Here is a 22,117-nt window from a genome sequence, read left to right as displayed (position 1 = left end):
AACGTGAAGAAATCGCTTGGGGAATATGACCCTCAGTTTGAATGGTCGTCATTATCCAATTAGCTGATCCCCTGTGGCTTAGTTGGCTAAAGCGTCCGACTGTTATTCATAGACAATCGGGAGATCGGAAGTTCGAGCCTTCCCGGGGGAGATTAGCCTCTCATTTTCACTTTTTTGTCCAAATTGATATTTTCATCACTCACAAACTTGACTCTTTTTCCTTTCCCATCCTTCTGGTCACCCGACTTGTTGTCATTACGCATGTATGATGATTGAAAGGCGGGGTTCGTGTAACCTGAGCCTCTGGCTTATTCTCAAGCCCCCGCTCGCATTGACGTCAATCTTCAGTTCTTCCGTTAAACATTCCAACAAGGCATGGCAACTTCCGCTCAACCTCACATCATTGTCGTTGGCGGCGGTATTATTGGTGCCGCAATCGCCTGGCACCTGGCTCAACACACTAGCGTAACCGTCATTGCAGAGGACATTGGTGGGCCCGCCTCCACAGCCTCTTTCGCTTGGCTCAATGCGAGCTCCGTCAGCCAAAAGTTCTACTACGAGTTTCGCCGTCGATCCCTACAGAGATGGAAACAGATCCATACGGAGCTTCCAGACCTTCCAATCTCCTGGAGTGGCTCCATTAATTGGCACAAACCCACTGAGGTCCTGGCGAAGACCGAGAGTAACCTCACTGCTTGGGGCTACGATATCGCCGACATGAAGAAATCCCAAGTTTCTAAGCAAGAGCCATTCTTTGATCAGTCTACCTTGCCAGATCGGGCCCTCTACTACCCTGAAGAGGGTGCTATGGAAGCCCATGTTGTCGCTCAGATGCTCGTGGCGAATGCAGAAGCCCAAGGCAACGTGAAAGTAATCAGAGCGACAGCTAAGGGGCTTCTCCAGGAGAGTGGAAGCGTCAAGGGAGTCAAGCTGGCTTCTGGCGAGGAGATCTCTGGCGATCATGTTGTCGTGGCTGCTGGGCTGGGTAGTGTGCCCCTTCTGGCGACTGAAGGAATCACAGTCCCTATCACCTCGGTACCAGCGCTGATTGTAAACTCGAAACCGACTAATGAAAGCTTGGTCAGGCATGTAGTCAACTCGAAATATCTATACATTCGGCAGACATCAGATGGAATCATCAAGGCGGGCTGCGAGAATCCAGGCGATGACCCAGGCGACGATCCGGAAGCAATGGCACATCAAGTCTTCTCCAAGGTCCGATCAACGCTGGTTGGGGGAGAGACCATTGAGTTTGACTATTACACAGTGGGTTACAAGCCGACTCCTAAAGACGGCCTGCCAATCATTGGCCCAACTGGCCTGGAAGCGGTCAGTGTCGCTGTCATGCACTCTGGTGTTACAAACGCTGCTATTGTCGGAGAACTGCTCAGCAAACAGATCCTCACGGGCGAGATGGATCCAAATCTTGAGCATTTTCGTCTCGATAGATTCAATGAATAAGCGAAGAGATATCGTATTAAATGAATGTTGATATCTAAACCCGATTCAAGAAGTCTGTGGCTTTCGACCATAAACCGCGCGGTAACGAAAGAAAGGATGGTTCGCAGTCGATCTAAGCTCACGGCGCAGCTGCGCGCAGTATACCTTGACTTCCTGCATAGACCAGCCCAAGAGCTGGCTTGCCATGTACAAGACGTAGCCTTCAAAGTCTTGCTCCAGAGCGGCTAGAACATACTGACCAATCTCTCTCATCTTCTTATCTTTTGCCCACCCACCGATAGCAATCTGTAAGTCAGCTGCAAGTCCCTGATCGTGGATGTCAGGGTAGACCCTTACCTTGTAATCAGCGATTTGAATATCCTCAAAGCCAGCCTCGCGCATGCACTTTTGCTGAAGGTCATCTTCGATGATGGTACACGGCTGTCCCATCTTCTTCCCCCCCTCGATAAAGAATCTTCCCCATTCATGCATAGCGCTGGTATCTGTGACGGTTCCATCGTCGCTCTCCATCATTGCTGAAGCCTCGTGACTTTCGACCCAGCCGCCGGGTCTACATGTCCGGAACGCTTCTTTAAATAAGGCTGACCAGTCTTTGATGCTGCCAAACAGATAGCGCATGTGAACAAAGTCGATGGAATCTGGAGCGAATGTCCATGGCTGCGTACAATCGTCGATGTGGCTTTCAGAAGATATCAGCGGCAGAAAGATACAGATTAATGGTACATCTGGCTCACAATTCGAGGTTCGGTGGAACCCATGACGGCTGGATAGGTGAGATATCGGTACCTACGACTTTTGCGCCTGGGAATTGGTCGGCGAAGTCACTTCCGGGTTTCAGCATCAGCATATGCTCTCTCTACTAGTGGCGTTCGTCTTATACGTACATAGCCCAAATACCTAGATGTCTTTCGTCAGTATTGACCCACTGATAATCTGAAGACAATCATCCTACCTGTTCCGGTTCCAATATCCAGAGCTGACTAACTGATGTGAGTTGCGAGGCGACCAAAGATCATGGTTATTCACAAACCTGTATATTATCCTTCAAAGGCGATAGAAATAGTTTATCATCAAGTAGAAGGCTGAGGAAATGATGTCTGACAGATTCAGCGGCCGAAAGAATGGGTCAGCAGATGATGGGAATTCTCACACTATATCCATAGACTCATTCTGCTGTTCATCATTGGAAGCCCTGATGAAATGGCGTTAGCTACTGGATTCGCGAGGTCAACTGTACACAACAGTACCAGTATTGAGCATTTCCTCTTTCTGAGTGAAACGTTCGTCCTTGAATGGTTCGGTACGACAAAATGCTCGAAGTCATTGACGCTGTCGACTCGGCGGGGGCGGAGATGACAGAGTCGGCATCGTTATCCTGCGCCTCCTCTTCCTAGAATGCGTCAATACTGTGTTACCTGAAGCTAGACTGATGTTGCCATACCTCATTCAATTGCTCCCAGTGCGTGACTGGATGCAGAGGTTGAGCTGTCGTGGAATCATCCTCTCCAGTCGCTGTAGCAGGAGTTGTTTCGTCTAATGCCATGATCAAAGTCGCACAAAAAAATGGTTTTTTTCGCAAGGAATGAAGCATCCATAAATCCCGCAATGGGAGGATGTGTCTTGGAAAGGTTTCTACCCCCGGTCATTCTGTTGGTTCGCTTCCAACAGCTTCATGATATGATTCGGCCAACGCGTCCTAACACCGTTGGGGAATCCATGTGGATTTTTCCCGGAATAGCAATGAAATACAACGTTGATTTTAATGATTGGCTAAATTTCAAGCAAATGATATGCTTGGGGCTATGGATGGCCTCTGAGCCGTGTCTTGAATTATAAGTGTCATCTTGCGTAGTCTAATACTCAATCCATCAACCAAGTGTATCGCCGCTTTCGCGATAAACGATAGAAAGCCATAGACGAATAATGGTCCATATGCAGAAAAATATGTCCTGAGTTACACGTACAGCTGCAAATAATACGTCGGCATCTGAAAGTATAGTATTACAAAGTTTGATCAACGAAAGTTTCCTGGTGGTAGTTGACAAATTTTTGAGTCACCGATAAACTTTCAGTTACAACATATATAAGAACCATTTTCTGCCTTATTTGCCGGAGCTGCATTCATTTCATTCCAACCTTCCATCTTCATCATGGAGTCTTCCACGCCATCCTCTAGTGAGTCATCCGCCCAACATCCAGGCCTCTTCAATCCTGTATCGGCAAAGTCGAATTCGACATTTCATTTGTTCCCAAACCTCCCCAAGGAAGTCAGGGACATAATTTGGGAGCAAAACCTCATGTGCGAGCGATATATCGCGGTTGAGCTTTGGGGCAGGGACGGGCCATCTGGCGAATTCTGTCGACGAATATCACCCCCTCGCCACCCACCTGTCAATCAACATTATAAATTAGTGCTCATCAATCCTCCAAGACCTAATGCTATTTGCGGCACCAGTGCCGAATCTCGCGCAAGCGCTTGTCGATTCTACAGGGTACATCTTCCTTGCTACTCCGTCAAGGGGTCTAAGTTACACGCACCAGGAACGCTTTGGTTCAACCCTGAGCTGGACACTCTGGAGATTCACGGATTGGAACATTTTACAACCTTTGCAAACGACATTTGGCGCCATGATCGCGAAAAGGCAGGACTACGTAATTTATCTCTTAGACTCAGGAGTAGTCTCTCGTTTGGTCGCTTTTATGAACTTGCCGCTTCAACAGACCAGCTTCGCCAAGTTATTGGCCGACTTCGGTATGTCACCTTTATACATTACACTGAGTGGGATAGAGTAAACATGGCTTTCGCCAAGTATTTCAGCTGCTGCCTCGGCCGCCAGTTCCCATTGAGGTATCCCCGTTCACTTCCTGTTGCGGGGGCGACTGGTAGCTTTTCACGGCAGCAAGACCCACGTCCTATCGAGGACGATATACTCAATAGTATCTGCATTATTACCTTCTCTGATTCTGGGCAAATTGTTCAGGATTGGATGAGCGGGTTTCAGCGTCTCAGACCGACAATGCCATGTGACTTCAGATTTGCATATGCAACCGACGGAGCTGAATCGCCATTTATTACCAATACAGCGGGTGCTATGGATTATCTCAAGGACGAAGGTAAAAGGTGGCAAGAGTATTTTGACAGAGGAACAATGTCACCCCCTGAAGGGCCATGGCAATTTTCAATTGGGACCCCAAAGCAGCTTGATAGCGAACTTCAAACTGCATTTGGGTTTTGGACTTTTCCTCTCGAGCCTCAAGGTCCATTAGGTAAGGACCATCAACGGCCACGAGGCTTCTTGATACCATTTTACGATTTTTCTGCCTACCAACCAGAGCTATGCGTGTTTCACTTATAGGCCTCACGCCTATGAGGTTTCAAGGACTATATGGGGATCTCTTATGCCTGTAGTATTAAGTTATGAGGTTGAAGTTGATCAATAATCTCACCGTACCTACTTACAAATTCATGGAATCTGATATTCAAGGTCACCTGCTACGTTACAAATTTACGGAGATGCCGCATGACCAATGTTGGGCCCTGTCGAGGGGAGGCAAGAAAACTTAGGACCTTTATCGTGCCAAAATGACTAATCTAAAGGCGTCCTAAATTTACCTAAATCTATCTGCAGCGGTCTGGTCCTCCTAAGCAATATCCAATATTGAGTTACTGAAGTACCACTTGCTTCGAATCAAACTTCAGGCTTCTGACCGTACACAATCCTTTGTCTGAAATACGGATGATGTTGACCTGATCGGGTCTCTCGTCGGAGCTGAGTGCACAGAGCTCTGACCTGATCCTCAGTCCATCCCAAAAGCTCGCACGCCAGGAACAGAAGATACCCCTCATAATCTCGCTCCAGAGCTGCCTGCATATAATGTCCAACCTGCCTGAGTCGTTCGTCTGTATGCCAGCCTCCCAGTGGTGCCTGTTGCGAAACTGTTAGGCTGATCCAGAAAATTGGCATGGAGTATGAAGTTACCTTGAGGTCGACGACGTGGATGTTGACAAATCCCGCTTCTTCCATCGACTTCCTCTGCACGTCTTCTCGGATCATAGCAAAGCTTCTTCCTGCACGTTGGCCGCCTTCTTCGAATACTTCACCCCAGCGTTTCATAGCGCTTCCATCCGGAATAGAATTGTCGTCACTTTCCATAGTAGATGAGACTTCGTAGCTTTCGACCCAGCCGCCCGGGGCACAAGCTGTGAACGCTTCGCGGAAAGTGGCAGTCCAGTCTGTAATGCTTCCCAGCATGAATCTCATATGGACGAAGTCAAAGGAGTCGGGTCGGAAGGTCCAGGTGTCGTTGCAGTCCTCGATTTCGCTACCTAAGGGTGAGCTTCGGCGCTATTATTGGCAGTAAGGGGAGCTTACAGCTGTAGATTTGATGGCATCCAGGTTGGCTGAATAGGGCTGATCTCAGTGCCCACGACCTCGACATGAGGATGTTCGTCGGCAAAGTCACTTTATCGTGATCAGTCTCATTCAATCTCCAATCCAGTCGTTACTTACATGGCCCAGACAGCTATAAGTTCGTTAGAAACAAATGGTTGAGTCAATACCAGGGCGTCTTACCTGTTCCCGTCCCAATATCAAGCACCCTCTGTCAAAACTATTATCAGCAAATGAAATCTGATACGGCAGGACCAATGAATCTAACCTGAATATCAGGCTTGAGAGGTGCCAAATGTAGTTTATTTTCCAGCAGAAGTAGAGTAAAATGATGTCTAACTATTGTTAGACGCCCTCATCATATTTTCACAGTGCGTTCACTTACGCAATGTCCAGAGATTGGCTGGCCTGATCATCATTGGATGCCCTGGGGCTTGTTAGAACCGTCTCATGTTGAACGGAAGTACTCATACCAATACTGGGCTGTACCTCTATCTGAATGATAGGTCCTACCATGCAGGGTTCGGTACTCGAAAATACTTGAGCTCAAGGAATAGGTCGAGTCCGCCACGTTGGATCCCAGAGCAGAGTCCAGGTCTGAATCACTGTGACCATCAAAGCCCTCGTCAGTTTCGGCATCATCATGCTCTGGATCTTGATTCTGGTCACTCAAGTCAGCCAATATGTTCAAACTCTTCGTACAAGTTTCGGACCTCTTGGCCTTGCTGGAGGTTCTGTAAGACCTCCCAAGCCGGCGTTGGAGCGGGCGGCAGAGTCAGCCCAGGCGTTTCTGTAGGTTCGCTAGCCATTGTATTGCAGTCTCTCTTGAATGAGGCCTCTGAAGCGATGACAGTGCTACGAATTCGTGGTCAAAGAGGGGGTTTTATCAATTCACTCAGCACTGATTACGACACTGGCTGCTTATTCCCCCAGTAGCGCGGCACGTTCGGTTGTGACGCCAATATTGATGTACTAGACGCAAAAGGCAAAGTGTTACGGCGTGGCGGTGCCGATTAAACCTATTGGAGGAAGTTTGGGGCAACATTCCAGGTGCTCGGACACTGGATCGTCATCTTAGTGGCTTGGTAGTGCTTGTTCCCACGCGAGCTACCAATTTCTTTATAACCGGGAGCTTTCCGCGGGCGGCCTCGTTGAGCAAATACGCGAAAATCACACAGAGCCGAGCCAATCGAGAGCTGGTGATATGAAATCGAAGGCTGCCATCTTTTCCGCCTGAGATAAAAGAGAGGCTATGTTGGGTGACAGGGGAACAATACGACTGTCAGAAGACGTGTCCGTTATATCCGTGGGAGCGGGATTTGCAGTCTGTGCATGCCGGTAGATAGATATCAATTTACCGTTACATCCGGCCGATCTGAATTATGTCCATCAATCCGACTCGAGGGTTTAGAGGCCCGCGGAGAGCGATATTGTCCGACTTACGAAGAATGATTAGTCGCAAGGCACGGCAATTACTAATTAGAGAGTCACTTTTAATATAATCGGTATCTTCGGGATAGATCTCTGGATGACACGTAATTGATGCTCAACTCAATTGCTCATCAGGGTGCCAGAAGACCTAGGATGATTGGACTGCGGGTTAAAAAATAGCTGGCCAAAAAAGATGCTAACTTCATCTAATAATTACCCTAAACCTACACAAGTATTTACCTCACTTGTGAGCAAGGTCTTCTGCTTTCCAGGATCCCTTTACTCACTCTCAATCTAAAGAACTGCCCAAAGGTGAGCCAGATTCAAGATACCCTGCACCCGACAAGTTGAACGTCGCCGAGCGAGCCGTAAACCACGAGGGCATTGAAGAATAAGAGTAAAATTGACCATCGACGATCGACCTGTTTTCAATAACTTACAGCATATACAAATTTGATTGCGCGACTATTCTACTGAACCCCATTACCGTTATTTGCAATCAGATTAGGCGCTCCACGAAGGTTTCCAGAAATCTTCTTGGGAGTCGCCAGTTCCTTCAGCCACGCCGTAATATCGGCAACTCCCTCGACCTCCTCCACACTCATCGCATACAAGACCAATCCAGCAACATGAGGAGCGGCCATTGAGGTTCCATCCTCAGTAAATGTGTATGTGTTGGACTTGTGACCAGCAGAAGTAATACCTACTCCAGGGGCCAGGATATCAACAGTCTTTCCCCAGTTGGAGAAGTCAGCGACAGCCCAGTTGGAGTCAATTGCTCCAACAGTGATTGCGGTCGAGGCAGAACCAGGCGACTCCTTGGCGGCATCTATAGCATCGTTACCGGATGCGACAACTGTGACGACACCTTTCTTGGATGCAGTGTCGACAGCTTTGTTGAAGGCAGTTGACTTTTCGCCACCGAGTGACATATTGATAACGGCTCTCCATGTGCGATCTTTCTTGATGATATCGTTGACTGCCCAGTTGAAAGCGTCAAGGACGATAGACGTGTCAGACTCATCGCCATTGAAGACCTTGAGAGCGAGAATGTTGGCCTTTTTGGCAACACCATAGGTCTTACCAGCAATGGTACCAGCAACATGGGTTCCATGACCGTCATCGTCCTTGTTGTTACCTTTCCAGTTGGTCCAAGCAGCCTTTGCACGGCCACCGAACTCGTTGTGAGTCACTCTGACACCGCCATCAATGACATAGGCATACATGTCAGTGCCAGCGTAGTCATCATAGATGTACTCCTTGTAACCCTTCTTGCTATGAGAGATCGTGCCGAGACCCCAGGTTGACTTCTTCTGGATGATCTCGTCTCTTTTCTCGAGGCTTCGCTTGCTCTTGATGCGATTGAGCTTCCATACACGGTTGGGCTCAACAGCCAGGACCTTGACCAAATAGTTAGCTTGTTTGTTCATCTAGGTACTGGCGTCGGACAGCAAAGGCTTGACTTGCATCTGGGCTCTTCTTGATCTCCTTGATCGTCGCTTTGTCGAATGATCCAGCGTATCCCTGGAAGCCAGACTTGCTGTCATAAGTCTTTTCGACACCAACTTCAGTCTCGCGCTTGGTGAGACTTCTCTTGTGAACGCCTTTGACCCATTTTAAATGGGTCTTGGCCATGACAGCATCGACCTCAGGCTTCAAGGTGATGATGTAACTGCCTGGGATGATAGCGCCGGCCTCAGCAGCTGGGGCAGCAGGTGCAGGGGCAGCAAGTCCGCATCCAAGAAGGACGCTTACTGCAAGGGCGATATTCTTGAAATTCACCATGATGAAGAAGAGAAGTCAGAATGTGATGATTGTGCTTTCTTGGAAGGAATTCTGGAGGATCAACGGCGGGTCATATATACCCGTCCTTAAATACTGCTCTACATGTTTAATATTAAACCCGTCACTGGGACTTCTCCTCAGCCCAAGCTCGCCTGCGAATAGTGCAGACGAGATGGCGCACCGCCGTAGCTGATTGCGATCAACATGCGTTTCCCCACCCGTCCCTGGCCGTCCCTGAGCATGCTTAATTTTTAGCTATTGACCCTAGATCCGAAAATGCTCCCTCAAAACGAACAGTGGCTGGTCTGGATGTGGCTGGATTTGTGTTGGAGGACCCCGAATTCCAGCGCTGTGGGTGACTATTTTTCTTTGGGCATGCTAGTTCGCAGCTGAATTCCCTTTCCGGAATAAAGTGATATGGATTTGAACTCTGAAATCAATAGACAGAAAAAGGGACGCTGTTTGTTTCACTTTTTTGAAGGGTTGGGGCACGTGGGGCCGAATGACAATGCGAGGGATAAGGGAGGGAGAACATGGCATTGTGTCCTTTTATACAGTTGCCCCGGCTATGACAATGGCATTCTTCTGTGACATCTCGGTAAAGTACAAAGGCCTGAATCAAGTTTATTGGAAACCGCTTGAATGTCACCAAAGCTCGTTTTTGGACTGCTCCCGGGTAAAGGTTCTTGAGCCTCGGTGTTCGAAGCATGTTCTAAAACGTCTTTGCTCACGCCAAACACCGCATCAGCTCATATCTCATAACTTGTAGCCCATTCAGATGAGCGGTTAAGAAAATCAGTCATAACGCTAACTTCAATAGTGCATCTGATGAATCTATTCCACCTGTCGATGGTCCGCCTTGTGAGGTCGACTGCACAATGTCTATCTAATGCACGCTGTGCCGGTTCCCCTTGCGTTAGTCTACCAATTCACGTCTCTGGCTGGCTGAACCCCTAGTGGATCTTGAGTGGCTTGCTCTACGATCTCCGGTCTGCAGAGTCAGACATTTGGGATAGGTCCTGTTCTTTCCGTAGACCATGGCCTAGACCAGCAAGGACAACCTGCATACGTTCCGAACCATTATATTGCCTCAAATGGCATCTGCTGACCACTGAAAGCCGTCGATAAATACTTAGACCAATATCATAATGCCCCAAAGAAGTGTCTTCAACTTCCCAACAACATACTGTAGTATTGGCACTCGTCGACAAGTCACTCAGCAATGCCGTATTCGCTGTTTTTCAGAGTCAGAAGCTTGTTATCAATCTCATGTTCAACTGCAGGTCCCAAGTCGGCTGTGGCTTGAGACTTTCGATAGCGCCTGTTTCTCGAGACAAAATGACCACTACATTCCAGAGGCGGGTGACCACGAGGCTGGCTGGGATTCCCAAGGATGACCTGCTATTTTAGTGTATAAATAGCCGCCTTTCCTCAAGTTTCATGAAAACTGAATACCATTGGCCATCGAAGTTCTGGTATGTGATAGCCTTTGAGGCTGAAGCGTGGAGCGGCTGACCATATTAACTTGCTCAAGTGTCTGGAAGAGTGAGTGGATCACAAAAAGCCGACATAGGTCCAGATCAAGAGCCAAAGTAGCGCTGAAAAGCCCTCTTTATGATCGAGACCGACGCCGGATGTTTTAGTCCGACACCAAGAGCTTTGAATGGGGTGATGAAGCTACGAGCCGCCGTTCAGGCGAGGCCGGCTGAGAAACAAGCTTGTTAAACTTATTCAATAGTTCCGAGACGCAGAATCAGATCGTGTATTGTAATTCCTGACTGGTTGAACTGGATCTGATCTATGGTGCGTATTTATCGTAGCCGCTGGCTGAGTAGAACGGGGTCCCCCAACTTCTCTAACGGTCTTTCGTGGTTACTAGCGGGTTGTTCATCTAGAAAATGCCAGTATCACCATGGACCGGTTGTGATTGGTGCCTCCAAGCCTTTAAATGCTACTCAAAACATGGGACGCCTGATGATGCGAATTGCTATACTCATGAGCCCGTTGAAAATAGCTATGCTAAGCTGAAAAGCACATGGGGAACACTAAAGATGGCTTGTCGGAGCCTGGCTTCCCACCATGATATGATCCATCAGAGTTTCAGCAGCTCCCTCAGGTGACCAACTCTTCATCCGATCGTCACTCAACAGGTATGCCTTGGGAAATCCAGGTACGTCTGTCTCCCCAAGCACCATCCTTGCGATAGCTTCGCCAGTAAGCCAGCACTTATCCATCCCATGCCCATTAAACCCCGCAGCAATCCACTCTCCACTTCCACTTCGTCCCGTGAGGTTATGCGGAAGCTTTCCCACAATCGGCATACCATCTGCCGTGAACCCCATTATTCCGGACCAGACATTACTTGCCTTTGCGGGAGCTGCATCCTTCCAGATCTTTGGGGCTGCAGAAGTTAGGGTTTGGCGAGCATCATCTGCAACATTCGAGTCATCGCTTGTGAGAAGACCACGAAGGCTCTGGGACTCGCCACCGAGGAACATAACCCCGGTCTTTGCATTCTGTTGAGCGTAGTATAGGCCCAAATGAATGTGTCCAGTCTTCGCGTCGTATGTGCCAAGAGAAACCTGGGACCAAGACATCTCGTGACCAGCTCGTGGAAAGGCTGGCCCAAGGTTCTGCGTAGACATAGTCCCGCGTAGTGGATATAGATTGCCAACCAGGCCAGGAATCAGATTGCTTGAGTAGCCATTAGTGCAATGAATGATGTTTTTAGCTCGAATGGATCCTCTTGATGTGCGCACTAGGTACGGGTACTCCATCGCATCGTCCTGGAACTGTACCGAGAGAACGGGCGTCATCGTCTCGATGGTGAAGCGGCCTGAGAACTCTTCTCTTGTAGACGCTAAAACTGCAGTCAGAAGCCGATATGGCCACAAGGCTGCGACTCCTGTTTGTGCAACTGCGCCGACAACATTTGTGAAGTTGAAGATCTGCGATAAGCAGTCAGCAGTTGGCGCATGAAGGAGTGTTACTCAGTCTACCTTGGCCGCCTCCTCCCTGTTGTATACCTTGAACTTGATCTCACTGTCAGGAACCGCTTTGAGTAGTTGCTTGACTTCTTCAATAGCGCCTCGAAATGAAGTTTGATCAGTATACGATGTTGCTGATGTCACCTCGCGAAATTCCACAGCCTCTCTATCCTCCGGATTCAACTGGGCGATAAGCTCTTTTAGGCGACGGATGTTCGCCTCGCTAAACCGCACAGTCTCTATCGCACGCTCAACGCCAATTGTGTCGACAAGAGCTGGAAACAAAGAATCGCTGTCAGAGACAAGATGTCCTCCATTTCGCCCAGTCGCTCCGCTTACGGCCGTGCGGGCCTCAAGCATAGTCACCCTGAGACCAGTTCCTTTCGGATGGTTCAAGAGACTGTGTGCGGCGCCGATACCGGTGATTCCAGAACCAATGATGACGATATCGGTTTCTGAGGGCAAGGCATGGGACTGCGCGTTTGCTACGGCTGGATGCGGTGGAGTCTGCCAGGTCGGTGCCGTTGGGTTTGTACTCGGTAGCTCCGACTGAACGGTGATGAGCTCCACGACATCTTGGATGAATCCTAATACAGTGAGTCAGAGCAAATGATATGAGATAGAGAGAGGGCCATAGGCTTACCGTTTCCAGTCATTTTTGAACACGAATGAGTTTTTGTTGTATTCTCAAGTCCCGGTATCAATTGGAATGTAACGCGCGGGGTAAGCCTTGCTTGTTGGTGTTACAAGATGGGTCAGAATATGATGTTCATACTCGATGTGAAGCCGGAAACTGAACGACACAGCTCTTGAGATATAGTCAGCGATTAAGATTATTGTGTATTCTATTGCCTCGATATGGTCTTTCCCTTATCTATTGCTTGACATGATCCCTGAAAAGGATCGGGAACATCCCCCCTCGCATAGGCATGCTTCATTGGGTCTAGATCCCCTGCAATGACCCGATTGGTGGCACCATGGTCTCAGCTCGAATAGATGGCCTCACTCAGGTGAAACTCTTCAGTTGAGCATAATTGTAGGTCTCGCTATCAGTCATTATTATTCTGTGGATTGTAGTATTATTTTTCTAGAAGCGAGGCGAAAATCCTTTATAATTCGGGGCCGCTATTCATGCTCAGCTGGAATGTTTCTCCCGTCGACATCTTCAGCAAAATAAGAATGGTAACGTCGTCTTGTATAAGGCAGTTTATCCAGTACATTTACCTTCACCATCCCCGATTGTCGTATAAACGAGCCTCAATTCTATTTGTCCTTCCAAGTCATAATGTTATCTTGTTCGTGGTCCTGCGTCTAGACGCCTCGTCGCAAGTAGTGCCGTGTCCTCCCATACGGAACCCTCGGTCTCTGAGACGGTAATCTCGGGATCCGAATAACACAATCTACAAACCCCGCCTCCGAGCAACTTGAGGGGTTCGTTTCAACGACGAAAGTCGCCCATACCGATATTCTACCGTACCTAAGAAAGATTATCATCATGTCGCGGGGCGTCTGCGGGGTTTGGACGCTCCTCAGCCTGCTTAATCGAGTTAGTGGATCACCAAGCGTTCACCTGCATCTCCAATGCGACAATTGCCCCTCTGTAATTGAAGTGTTTGAGGGTAAAATTCATTGTTATCAAGCTTATAAAAACTGCCTAGGGACTGTATAGACGTGTTTCTACCAAAGAGCCTCATTTTCCAATATCTCTTCTCTATTCAACGAGCTTTTCCTCGACAACTTGGTCAACATGCCTGCCAGCAAAACTCCGATCGGCACTACAGAGCTTAGCGTTCAGGGGCTTGGTGTTGTGAAGGGCCTGAGCTTCCCTAACAACATCCACCAATTCAGTGGCATTCCTTACGCGTCGCTCTCCAAGCGTTGGACACGCTCACAACTCAGGACTTCGTGGCCTGACGATTTTCACGATGGGACAAAGCTGGGGTAATTAAGATCAAAGTTCGCTGCTATGTAATGATTACTGAATCTGCTTATAGACCCAGCGCGCCAAACCCGCCGGAGTACAATACACCTGAAGATATCCTTATCCCTGTTGACATTGCGCCCCATTTTGAAGAGCCAATTGAAGATGAACTCAATTGCCTTATCATGAACATCACAACACCAAGACTGGGCTCTGACTCTGGTGCGAAATTTCCCGTTATGGTGTATATCCATGGCGGATCTTTTCTTTTTGGCGGTGCCAATAAGGGCGTCTTCGATTGCGTCAACTTGACGACCTTTGCTGCAGCCCGCAACACTCCAGTTGTCACAGTCAACCTCAACTATCGTGTCGGCCTCGGCGGTTTTCTCGCATCGGCCGCAATCAAGCAAGATATAGAGCGCGATGGTCTTGAAGGCGTAGGGAACTTTGGTCTTTACGATCAGCAGGTTGCTTTGCATTGGGTGAATCGATACATTGCCTCTTTTGGCGGTGATCCCGACAACGTCACTATCTACGGCGAATCTGCTGGAGGTATGAGCGTGTCTCACCACATCGCTGCTAAGGATCCGGCGCCCTTCCATCGCGCCATCGCCATGTCTGGTCATTTGAACACCGTCCAGACATGGCCATTGGAGCACCACGAAAAGCATTACCGCGCTTTGTTGAGATACCTTGGTATTGATGCGGACTCACCTTCTGCTCTCAATCAGCTTCGAAACGTCCCTGAGGCTGTCGTCGCTGCTGCAACGATCCCAGTGGAGGGCCTCCTCAACGCCACGGGCAATCCATGCGACGATGGTGTTTTCCACAAGACGAAACCTACCGCCAACGGTATCACTTCACCTCCGGCGTGGCTTAAGAGCTACATGGTTGGAGATACCACTGACGAGGCGATGATTTTCACTGAGGATCTTGCTGAGGAGACCTTTGACTCTTGGAGAACTGGCATGAATAAGTTCTTGAGTGAAAAGGCTACTGATGAGATCCTTGATCTCTATGGTGTCACTCCTGATCTCTCGAAAGAGGAGCTTCTGAAAGCCCTCGAAGACATGACAGGCGATTCAGTCTTCAAAATCCACAACTGGATCGCTGTTCACCGTTCAGATATTCCGCAAACCTTTGGTTATCACTTCGACCAGGTGTGCACTCATGATAGCATATACAAGGGTCAAGCCTACCACGCACTCGATCTACTATATGTCTTTCTCAATTTCGACGAGAGACTGACTCCAGGCCAGCAAAAACTTGCAAGAACTATGGCTGGTAGCTTTATCGATTACTCCTACGGCAAAGATCCATGGCCTCGAGTCACCGATGGTGATCAATGGATGAGGTTTGGACCAGACGGGACTAGCAAAGTCGTTACGGAAGCTGAAGATGAGAATGTGCGAAAGTATTCTCGTATGCAGAAGATTCTTGATATGGGTGTGCTGGAAGAGCTCATACTGGCTATTGACAACCTTGCCTGTAAGAGGGATAAGATGGGGACTTTTGAGGACAGACCTCGTGAGTTTAGTGAGGATATCAAGGCCGAACCAGTAGTCGCTGATGCTATCGGAATCAAGGAAGCAGTCTTAGCTTAGCTGATACCATAGGGGCAGCTCAATATGATCTCCGCATTCTTCACTCTAGCATCCTGATCTTTGTGACCTTTGCTGTTATTCATCAAGGTATGTTGAGCCCGTGCAGATATGAATGCATCATTGGGTTTAGGCTCTGAAGCGCTCTTATTACGAAACTTTAGTAGAGATGAATCTCAGCATTCAGCTCCCCCGTAGCCTCAGTAGCTATCATCAACTTAGACGCTTCGTTGCCACCTTTCCCATTCTTCCAAACTTTTGCCACAATATCCAATATTATCTGCTCCGTTCCCTCTTGTCCCTTTTGCATTATGTATTGGAAGGCCACACGGGTCAGCTGCTGTTCTTGGGCATTCTCGGCTAAAATGCCAGCTATGAAAAGAGGGTATAATATGGCCCTGGCGAGTGAGAGTCGAAAGTTGAACGTTCCGATTCCGATGATCGCTTGAATCGATGCAAATACCTTCATGCGTAATATTTCGGTGCTAACCTTGGCTGTCGGTGGATTTGTTTGATCTTGGGGATGGTCAGCCAGACAGCGGCTGTGAAGAATACCGGCGAGTCGAAACGCTTCCCAGAGGTGGATCTGTGCGAACTCATCGCCAAGTTCTCCGGGCCACTGCAACAGATCTTGTTCGATGGTGGTAGAGTCCATGTTCGCTAGCAAATTCATCAGACTATAAGGTATCCCTGACACTTGCTCAATACCGGAGTGTTTGTGTGGTTGGACATAGGATTTCCATATTTCTAGTGACGGTGTAATCCTGTTCAGAGTGAAGAACGGTATATCTAATAGCCCGACAGCTTCAAGGAGATGGTTTGCCACGGGGGGTCTCTGTGGATCATTCAACAGCTCACGTGCTTGGAGGACTCCGTGAAGACCTTTCAGCAGGGGTGACCAGATATATAGTGAGTTTATCTGCGAGTATTAGTATAGCTCTGGTACGAATGTGAGATTTCGACTTACGCTAACGCTGCATAATAAGACCCCCGTTGCCAAAGTGACATCCTGGCACAACATGCTTGGATTTTCCAAGTCATTGAGATAGTTTGAAAGAGCCGATTGCATGTAGAGAGGTGTTAAATGACTGGTATCAACATCAAGACTTGCCTGATACGCTAAGCAAGCGTGCTTTAGACAGATACTATCTTCACAAAGTGGTAAAATGTCAGATTTAAACGTGGTATCATGTCCGGCACGACCTGTGAGCGTCTGGTATCCGATGGTAGTAACTATACCCTAGTTAGATGATCGGTCGTGAAGTATCATTGTGTCTACTTACAAGTGTTCATAAGCTTCTGTGAGACTTCCTCGTCTGGTAAACCTTCTGATAATGATTCGAATTGCAAGCAAAGCAGATCCAGTTCATCTGGCGACTGCATTGACGAAAAGTCGGGCAAGTCCACCAGCGGGTCTCCCACGGTCTCAACAGCGGGGCTTACCCTTCTATTACGCAGAGATTTACTCTTCTGGCGTGGTGGACGAATTGGTTTCAAGACTATACCACCCCCTGCTGAGCTTGCAGTGTCTGAAGAGCCCCATGTCAATCGTGTTTTGTAACCCTCGCAGGTCATGCCCGCTTGGACACATCTATCACAGACGGGTCGTTTCTCGTCACATTTCTTGTGTCTTCTTTTACAAGTCCAGCAACTGGGGGCTCTTAGTATGAGATATCGTCGTTGTTATGGTCAAGTTACTTACCCGCGTCGCGACCGTGAGCTCATAGATGTCAAACCAAACGCGTGACAGGAGGGGGTTACAACACGAAGTGGATTAATTATTATGTGGTTATAACGTAGCTTATGACAAAAGGATGACATCCATTGTTATCAAGTCTTTGCCAATGTCTCGATTGACGTGAGGGGTGATGCCTCGGGCCGAGATAGCTCGTCGCCACGAGTCGAAAGATCAAGATCAGGAATTGTAGAGACCTGAAATAGACTAGCGCCGAGATACACGTATCATGGAGAGCGATAACGATAACATCGAAATGATAAGGAATGTGCTAACTCGAAGCCGCTTAGCGTGTGCATTACATATGCATAAGCGGTACATATTCTACATAACTTTCACCTCTCAAAAGTCACTTCAAAGATACGTGCAACCATTAAAATAAGAAACAAACAAAGCCTCAGAGAACTTGTCGTTATATATCGATTTTCACACTACTTCTTGAGTGCTGATGTATCTCTAATCATGTAAAACAAAGTCGTTGGTGGCATCGTGTCCTCCTCATCCACCAATTTCTTCTCTTCGACAACCTCAAAGCCATACTTGACGTAAAACGCGACATTATTCCTGTCTGTACACTCAATATAGCATGGATAGTCTCCTATCTTCTGCACCACCCATTGCATGATCGTTTTCCCAACTCCCATTCCCTGCGTATCAGGTCTGACCGCAGCAATCTCGAGGTAGTATAGAGAATTTGGTGGATATTTCTTCTTGATCCTCTCCTCGAAATCGTTATGAGACTCCATCATGATTCCGATCCTCTGTGAGGGCTTGTTAGATCTGCTATTATTGACTTGTGCAAGTTGTATCACCTTTTCTAGACAGAATGGTTCAGTTGGTTGGACCCACCACTCGTCCCAAAAGACTCGCAAATATGACGGCCACCAGAGTGGGTTCAGCCATCGATACACTGGCCTGGGGGGAAACAAAAAGCAAGATCCAACGCTTCTATGAGTATCATCCATTGTAGCGGCTTCCATGGCGATTCCACGGACTGCATACTCGCGCAGGCGTGCCTCTTGCCATTGCTGCAGGGTAGGTGTCAAAGTCTCCCAGCCAGGACCAGAGCGGTCACGCGAGAGCCAACGGATCAAGGGATCTGAGGCGAAAGAAAGGCTGATGATCTCAGCAGCAGTCTTGATTGAGCCATAGTCTGGAGATAGTTAGTTGAGGAGACTGGGAGAGAGACCGACGAACAAACCCAGGCCAAGTGGCCTCATCTGGACTTTACACGAACTCTTCGTCAGTTTTGACATGATGACCCGGAATACCGATGCCAGGAGGGATAGTGACTACTCTGCGCCTGTCTTATCTGTACTTTCTCTCTCAAAAACTACGAACGATGAACACGCGGGCTATCGCATTGTCGGAACCCGTGAAACCCGTCCCTGTCTCGTTTAGTGCAGAAACCAGAGACAAGGTCTGGACCCTCGATTTGCGCGGCACCGGCTACTTAAAGCGGTAACGATCAACAATAAGTCTGCGCTACACCCAGAAAAGCATGCAGTACCGCGCGGGATTGATTGCCCTCCATGTCACAATGAGAGGCTTGAAGATCTCAAGCATCATTGTGTAAGAAACGCGTAGTTATATAAACAAGGTTAACAGATCCGACGGTTTAGAGATAGCACTAAAAGTCATCCAGCCATCCAATAGACTTCTCTTGTTCCATCAGTTGAAGCAATGTCGCAGCCATCTCATTCTATCCCCCAGCCGAGCCCCGGTAACCAGTTTTACCCTGACATGCCGGCAATGAGGGCTCCAGGGTTGGAGTTTGTGTATCGCCTTGTTGCCAAGATGCACCCAACAAATGGCTACGATATCGAAAACATACAAGGCACAGGTATCACGAGGTCAATTGCAGGTATTGAGTCTGGTACTGTAAAAGGACCAGGTATAGAGGGAACACTTGTCGAGAACAGTGGTGCTGATTGGGCAGAACAAGTTCATTCCAAGAAGGTATGCGCGTTAACGGCCTGCATCGCTGCATTCTGTGTTGACAAACAGGAATAGATTTACTACAAGCTGGATGCGAGGTACACGATTAAAACAAATGACGGACATCATATCTTTGTACAGGCTCGAGGGCTGTTCCGTCCTGGGCCGGGTATCGAGTTCTCCCAACCAGACTCAATTGACGTGGATTATACGCAGGATGAGGTGGAATACTTTACTCATATCACTTTTGAAGCAGCAGGAAATAGCCCGTACAATTGGATGAATGGTATCGTGGCCATCGGAGCTTTGCAGTCATTTGCAGGGGCTGCTGTGATAGATTGCTGGCGATTGACCAACTTTCTTGGACAGAAGGTTGAAGATGTTTACGTAGGCAGATAAACAATCGGCCAGACCAACTCAATGACATATTATTCATCAAGTTGACCACTCGATAGGGAAAACTTGCATTGAATTACGATATGTGCCGAAGTAGAGAACGGTCAAAATTCGATACTGGTCAAGAATGTTGCCGTATGTTGCCAAGTTACTAAACCTTATCCTCAACAGCTCCCCGCATCCCCCGCATTTCGGACAATGAACCCGGCTGCTTGGACAGACTTGAGCGATAAGACTAACCGTATAAGGTAGGCGGAGCCCCAAGGCATCGATCATCTGGCTATGCTATCTTGACTCGCAGGAGGTATCACAACTAGCCATCCCAATACAGAGATAAACGCCTACATAAAACCCCTGGATCAGTTGCTGATATGAAGTCACATAAGTCCACGGCTCAACCCACCCAAGAGACATCTCTCTCGCAATACTCTTCACGTTTTCAGCATGCCCAGAAAAGTAGCACCAGCTCCTCCAGAGTTCACGACACCGCCGGGTACGGTCCGGCTCATTGGTGGTGAGTATACAGATACTGATGCTTCGTCTACAAGCTCATATTTATGGTAGAGGATGGTCTTGCCGAAGCGCCTCAATTGGTGAAGCAACCAATGCCGACTGACGACCCCAACGATCCTTTGGTATGGATGCGCCAAATACGATGCGACTGACTTGACTGACTTGGCTAGAACTGGTCGCGTGCTCGCAAGTCTATGAACTTTGTTCCCATTCTCGCAGTCACGGCCATAATCTTTACCCAGTGAGCTACCAGGCCCTTCGACTAAGCGACGAGCCACTAATGTTGACAGGACTTCCTTGCCGCTTATCTTCTGGGTCCTCTGGAATCAAGAATTCGGATGGTCTTACGGTCAACTCAACAACGCGAACGCCCTCAACTATGTCGGAACCACTGTTGGCTGTATCCTATTCATTCCTCCGGCGGTGAAGTATGGCCGTCGGTCGATGTACCTGCTTACAACAGCCATCATCTTTGCCATGGCCATCTGGTCGGCGCGCATGAAGACCCTGACAGAATTATATGTATCACAGTTGATCTTTGGACTCGCTAGTGCGACCAACGAGAGCATTGTCGAGATGACGGTATGGGAATAATGCATTGAGAAGGATCACACTGACCGAGGACAGATTGCCGATTTGTATTTCGTCCATCAACGTGGTAGTGCAAATGGTCTATATATGGTGATGGTCATGATTGGTGTAAGTCGAGAACTATACCGACAGGGGAATTGTTACTGACGCATAGCAGAGCTTTCTGAGCCCCGTAATTGCAGGATACATGGCCGCGGATGGAAACTGGAGGCGCTGCTATTGGATCACCACCGCAGTTGACGGCGCTCTTTTACTCTACTTCTGTTTCTTCTTCGAGGAGAGCAAGTACATACCGCGTCTCGAAGCTCAGCAACTGTCCTCCGAGGTCCCAACTCCTATCCCAGCCACGAAGAAGGACAACATCTCGGAAATACAGAGTGGCGAGATGAGCACATGTATCACACTGGAAACATCGAATGCCCCATTATATCGGATCAACTCGGATATACCGCTTCTCACATGGCGTCAACGCATGCGACTGGTCACAAAAACCGACGAAAGCTTACTTGGCGTTGTACGGACCGCTGTCGTTATCTTGTTCCGCTTCCCAGCCGTCATGTACACAGCCCTTACGTATGCATTTTGCCTCTGTTGGATCTCCGCTCAGGCGTCAATCATCTCTATTGTTTTCACACAGCCACCGTACAACTTCGGTACCGTTGGGGTTGGGAATATGAGCCTAGGAGTATTTATCGGCTGTATTTTGGGCTCAGCCTACGGCGCAGTTTCCGATCGAGCTATTATTTGGTTCACACGAAAGAACTACGGGTATTACGAACCGGAAATGCGACTTCAGCTGAACCACTTCCCAGCAGTTTGTATGAGCGGTGGTTTTATCATGTTCGGTATCACTACGGCAAAGGTAGGCAAAGCTTCACATCTATCACGTCTAGCTACTAACAGTAACAGGGCATGCATTGGATCTATCCAAGTATTGGTAGTGCCATCTTTGGCTTTGGACTTGGTGGTCTGAGCGATGTTGCGCTTTGCGTGACCATCGATAGCTACCAAGCGGTATGTGAATCCACAATCTCACATAAAGCAAGTCACGCTAACTCCAACTAGATTACCGGAGAAGCATTTATCGGGGTTGCCTTTGTGCGTAATGCCTTCAGCATTGCCATCTCGTTCGCCCTCGTTCCATGGCTTGATGCCCAAGGACTGCAGAATATGACGATTGTCATGGGGTTATGGGCACTGGCTATGGCGTTTCTCCATGTTCCAATGATGATTTGGGGAAAAAGAATTCGTGAGAAGACTGAGGCGAGTTACAAGAGGATGGCAACAGGGACCAGGGTGTGAAGTTTGCTTGTAAAGAGGTCCCCGGAACATGGGGCTCCCCTTGGCTCCATGAAACTCGTGGAAAG

At 48.4% G+C, this 22,117-nt stretch overlaps 11 protein-coding genes and 1 non-coding gene across 14 annotated transcripts; 6 read left to right on the top strand and 6 right to left on the bottom strand.

Moving 5' to 3' along the window:
- The first annotated feature begins 67 nt into the window (after window positions 1-67).
- On the top strand, window positions 68-151 carry FOIG_11603. Its single transcript has one exon. It is a non-coding gene; the product is annotated as a tRNA-Asn (tRNA).
- A 178-nt stretch (window positions 152-329) lies between these two features.
- FOIG_11602 (uncharacterized protein) lies at window positions 330-1,584 on the top strand. Its single transcript, XM_031212177.1, has one exon. The coding sequence runs from the start codon at window positions 376-378 to the stop codon at window positions 1,459-1,461; it is 1,086 nt and encodes a 361-aa protein (XP_031058154.1). The 5' UTR covers window positions 330-375; the 3' UTR covers window positions 1,462-1,584.
- On the bottom strand, window positions 378-3,004 carry FOIG_11601 (uncharacterized protein; the record flags this gene model as incomplete). The annotated part of the gene is made up of 9 exons (XM_031212176.1): window positions 378-1,746; window positions 1,798-2,140; window positions 2,196-2,285; window positions 2,346-2,358; window positions 2,414-2,441; window positions 2,492-2,558; window positions 2,612-2,653; window positions 2,709-2,851; window positions 2,903-3,004. The coding sequence occupies 9 exons, from the start codon at window positions 3,002-3,004 to the stop codon at window positions 1,507-1,509; spliced, it is 1,068 nt and encodes a 355-aa protein (XP_031058153.1). The 3' UTR covers window positions 378-1,506.
- Window positions 3,005-3,611: 607 nt separating this feature from the next.
- FOIG_11600 (uncharacterized protein) lies at window positions 3,612-4,817 on the top strand (the record flags this gene model as incomplete). Its single annotated transcript, XM_031212175.1, has 1 exon — window positions 3,612-4,817. The coding sequence occupies one exon, from the start codon at window positions 3,612-3,614 to the stop codon at window positions 4,815-4,817; it is 1,206 nt and encodes a 401-aa protein (XP_031058152.1).
- A 179-nt stretch (window positions 4,818-4,996) lies between these two features.
- On the bottom strand, window positions 4,997-6,661 carry FOIG_11599 (uncharacterized protein; the record flags this gene model as incomplete). The annotated part of the gene is made up of 8 exons (XM_031212174.1): window positions 4,997-5,387; window positions 5,442-5,784; window positions 5,835-5,924; window positions 6,023-6,063; window positions 6,121-6,187; window positions 6,238-6,279; window positions 6,326-6,513; window positions 6,566-6,661. The coding sequence occupies 8 exons, from the start codon at window positions 6,659-6,661 to the stop codon at window positions 5,151-5,153; spliced, it is 1,104 nt and encodes a 367-aa protein (XP_031058151.1). The 3' UTR covers window positions 4,997-5,150.
- A 1,092-nt stretch (window positions 6,662-7,753) lies between these two features.
- FOIG_11598 (subtilisin) lies at window positions 7,754-9,068 on the bottom strand (the record flags this gene model as incomplete). The annotated part of the gene is made up of 2 exons (XM_031212173.1): window positions 7,754-8,683; window positions 8,751-9,068. 2 exons carry the CDS (start codon window positions 9,066-9,068, stop codon window positions 7,754-7,756), a joined length of 1,248 nt encoding a protein of 415 aa, XP_031058150.1.
- Window positions 9,069-10,928: 1,860 nt separating this feature from the next.
- On the bottom strand, window positions 10,929-12,949 carry FOIG_11597 (uncharacterized protein). The gene is made up of 3 exons (XM_031212172.1): window positions 12,699-12,949; window positions 12,068-12,642; window positions 10,929-12,016 (listed from the first exon to the last, which is right to left on the bottom strand). The coding sequence occupies exons 1-3, from the start codon at window positions 12,709-12,711 to the stop codon at window positions 11,114-11,116; spliced, it is 1,491 nt and encodes a 496-aa protein (XP_031058149.1). The 5' UTR covers window positions 12,712-12,949; the 3' UTR covers window positions 10,929-11,113.
- Window positions 12,950-13,693: 744 nt separating this feature from the next.
- On the top strand, window positions 13,694-15,580 carry FOIG_11596 (uncharacterized protein; the record flags this gene model as incomplete). The annotated part of the gene is made up of 2 exons (XM_031212171.1): window positions 13,694-13,996; window positions 14,050-15,580. Exons 1-2 carry the CDS (start codon window positions 13,803-13,805, stop codon window positions 15,578-15,580), a joined length of 1,725 nt encoding a protein of 574 aa, XP_031058148.1. The 5' UTR covers window positions 13,694-13,802.
- FOIG_11595 (uncharacterized protein) lies at window positions 14,703-17,483 on the bottom strand. Of its 2 annotated transcripts, XM_031212169.1 has the most exons (4): window positions 17,280-17,483; window positions 16,861-17,228; window positions 16,545-16,810; window positions 14,703-16,496 (listed from the first exon to the last, which is right to left on the bottom strand). In XM_031212169.1, exons 1-4 carry the CDS (start codon window positions 17,396-17,398, stop codon window positions 15,738-15,740), a joined length of 1,512 nt encoding a protein of 503 aa, XP_031058146.1. In that variant the 5' UTR covers window positions 17,399-17,483; the 3' UTR covers window positions 14,703-15,737. The 2 variants fall into 2 exon arrangements, with proteins under 2 accessions (XP_031058146.1, XP_031058147.1); XM_031212170.1 differs by having other exon boundaries at window positions 16,861-17,483.
- A 183-nt stretch (window positions 17,484-17,666) lies between these two features.
- FOIG_11594 (uncharacterized protein) lies at window positions 17,667-18,698 on the bottom strand. Of its 2 annotated transcripts, XM_031212168.1 has the most exons (3): window positions 18,514-18,698; window positions 18,125-18,465; window positions 17,667-18,073 (listed from the first exon to the last, which is right to left on the bottom strand). In XM_031212168.1, exons 1-3 carry the CDS (start codon window positions 18,566-18,568, stop codon window positions 17,744-17,746), a joined length of 726 nt encoding a protein of 241 aa, XP_031058145.1. In that variant the 5' UTR covers window positions 18,569-18,698; the 3' UTR covers window positions 17,667-17,743. The 2 variants fall into 2 exon arrangements, with proteins under 2 accessions (XP_031058145.1, XP_031058144.1); XM_031212167.1 differs by having other exon boundaries at window positions 17,667-18,465.
- Window positions 18,699-18,995: 297 nt separating this feature from the next.
- Window positions 18,996-19,675, top strand: FOIG_11593 (uncharacterized protein; the record flags this gene model as incomplete). The annotated part of the gene is made up of 2 exons (XM_031212166.1): window positions 18,996-19,271; window positions 19,326-19,675. The coding sequence occupies 2 exons, from the start codon at window positions 18,996-18,998 to the stop codon at window positions 19,647-19,649; spliced, it is 600 nt and encodes a 199-aa protein (XP_031058143.1). The 3' UTR covers window positions 19,650-19,675.
- A 279-nt stretch (window positions 19,676-19,954) lies between these two features.
- On the top strand, window positions 19,955-22,052 carry FOIG_11592 (uncharacterized protein; the record flags this gene model as incomplete). Its single annotated transcript, XM_031212165.1, has 8 exons — window positions 19,955-20,160; window positions 20,211-20,281; window positions 20,330-20,400; window positions 20,450-20,741; window positions 20,787-20,858; window positions 20,908-21,612; window positions 21,660-21,764; window positions 21,816-22,052. Exons 1-8 carry the CDS (start codon window positions 20,091-20,093, stop codon window positions 22,050-22,052), a joined length of 1,623 nt encoding a protein of 540 aa, XP_031058142.1. The 5' UTR covers window positions 19,955-20,090.
- Between the last annotated feature and the right edge of the window lie 65 nt (window positions 22,053-22,117).

The sequence above is a fragment of the Fusarium odoratissimum genome (genome assembly GCF_000260195.1).
Source record: "Fusarium odoratissimum NRRL 54006 unplaced genomic scaffold supercont1.22, whole genome shotgun sequence".
Classification (NCBI taxonomy): domain Eukaryota; kingdom Fungi; phylum Ascomycota; class Sordariomycetes; order Hypocreales; family Nectriaceae; genus Fusarium; species Fusarium odoratissimum.
Note: the sequence above shows the minus strand (reverse complement) of the source record. Positions and strands in the feature narration are given on the sequence as shown.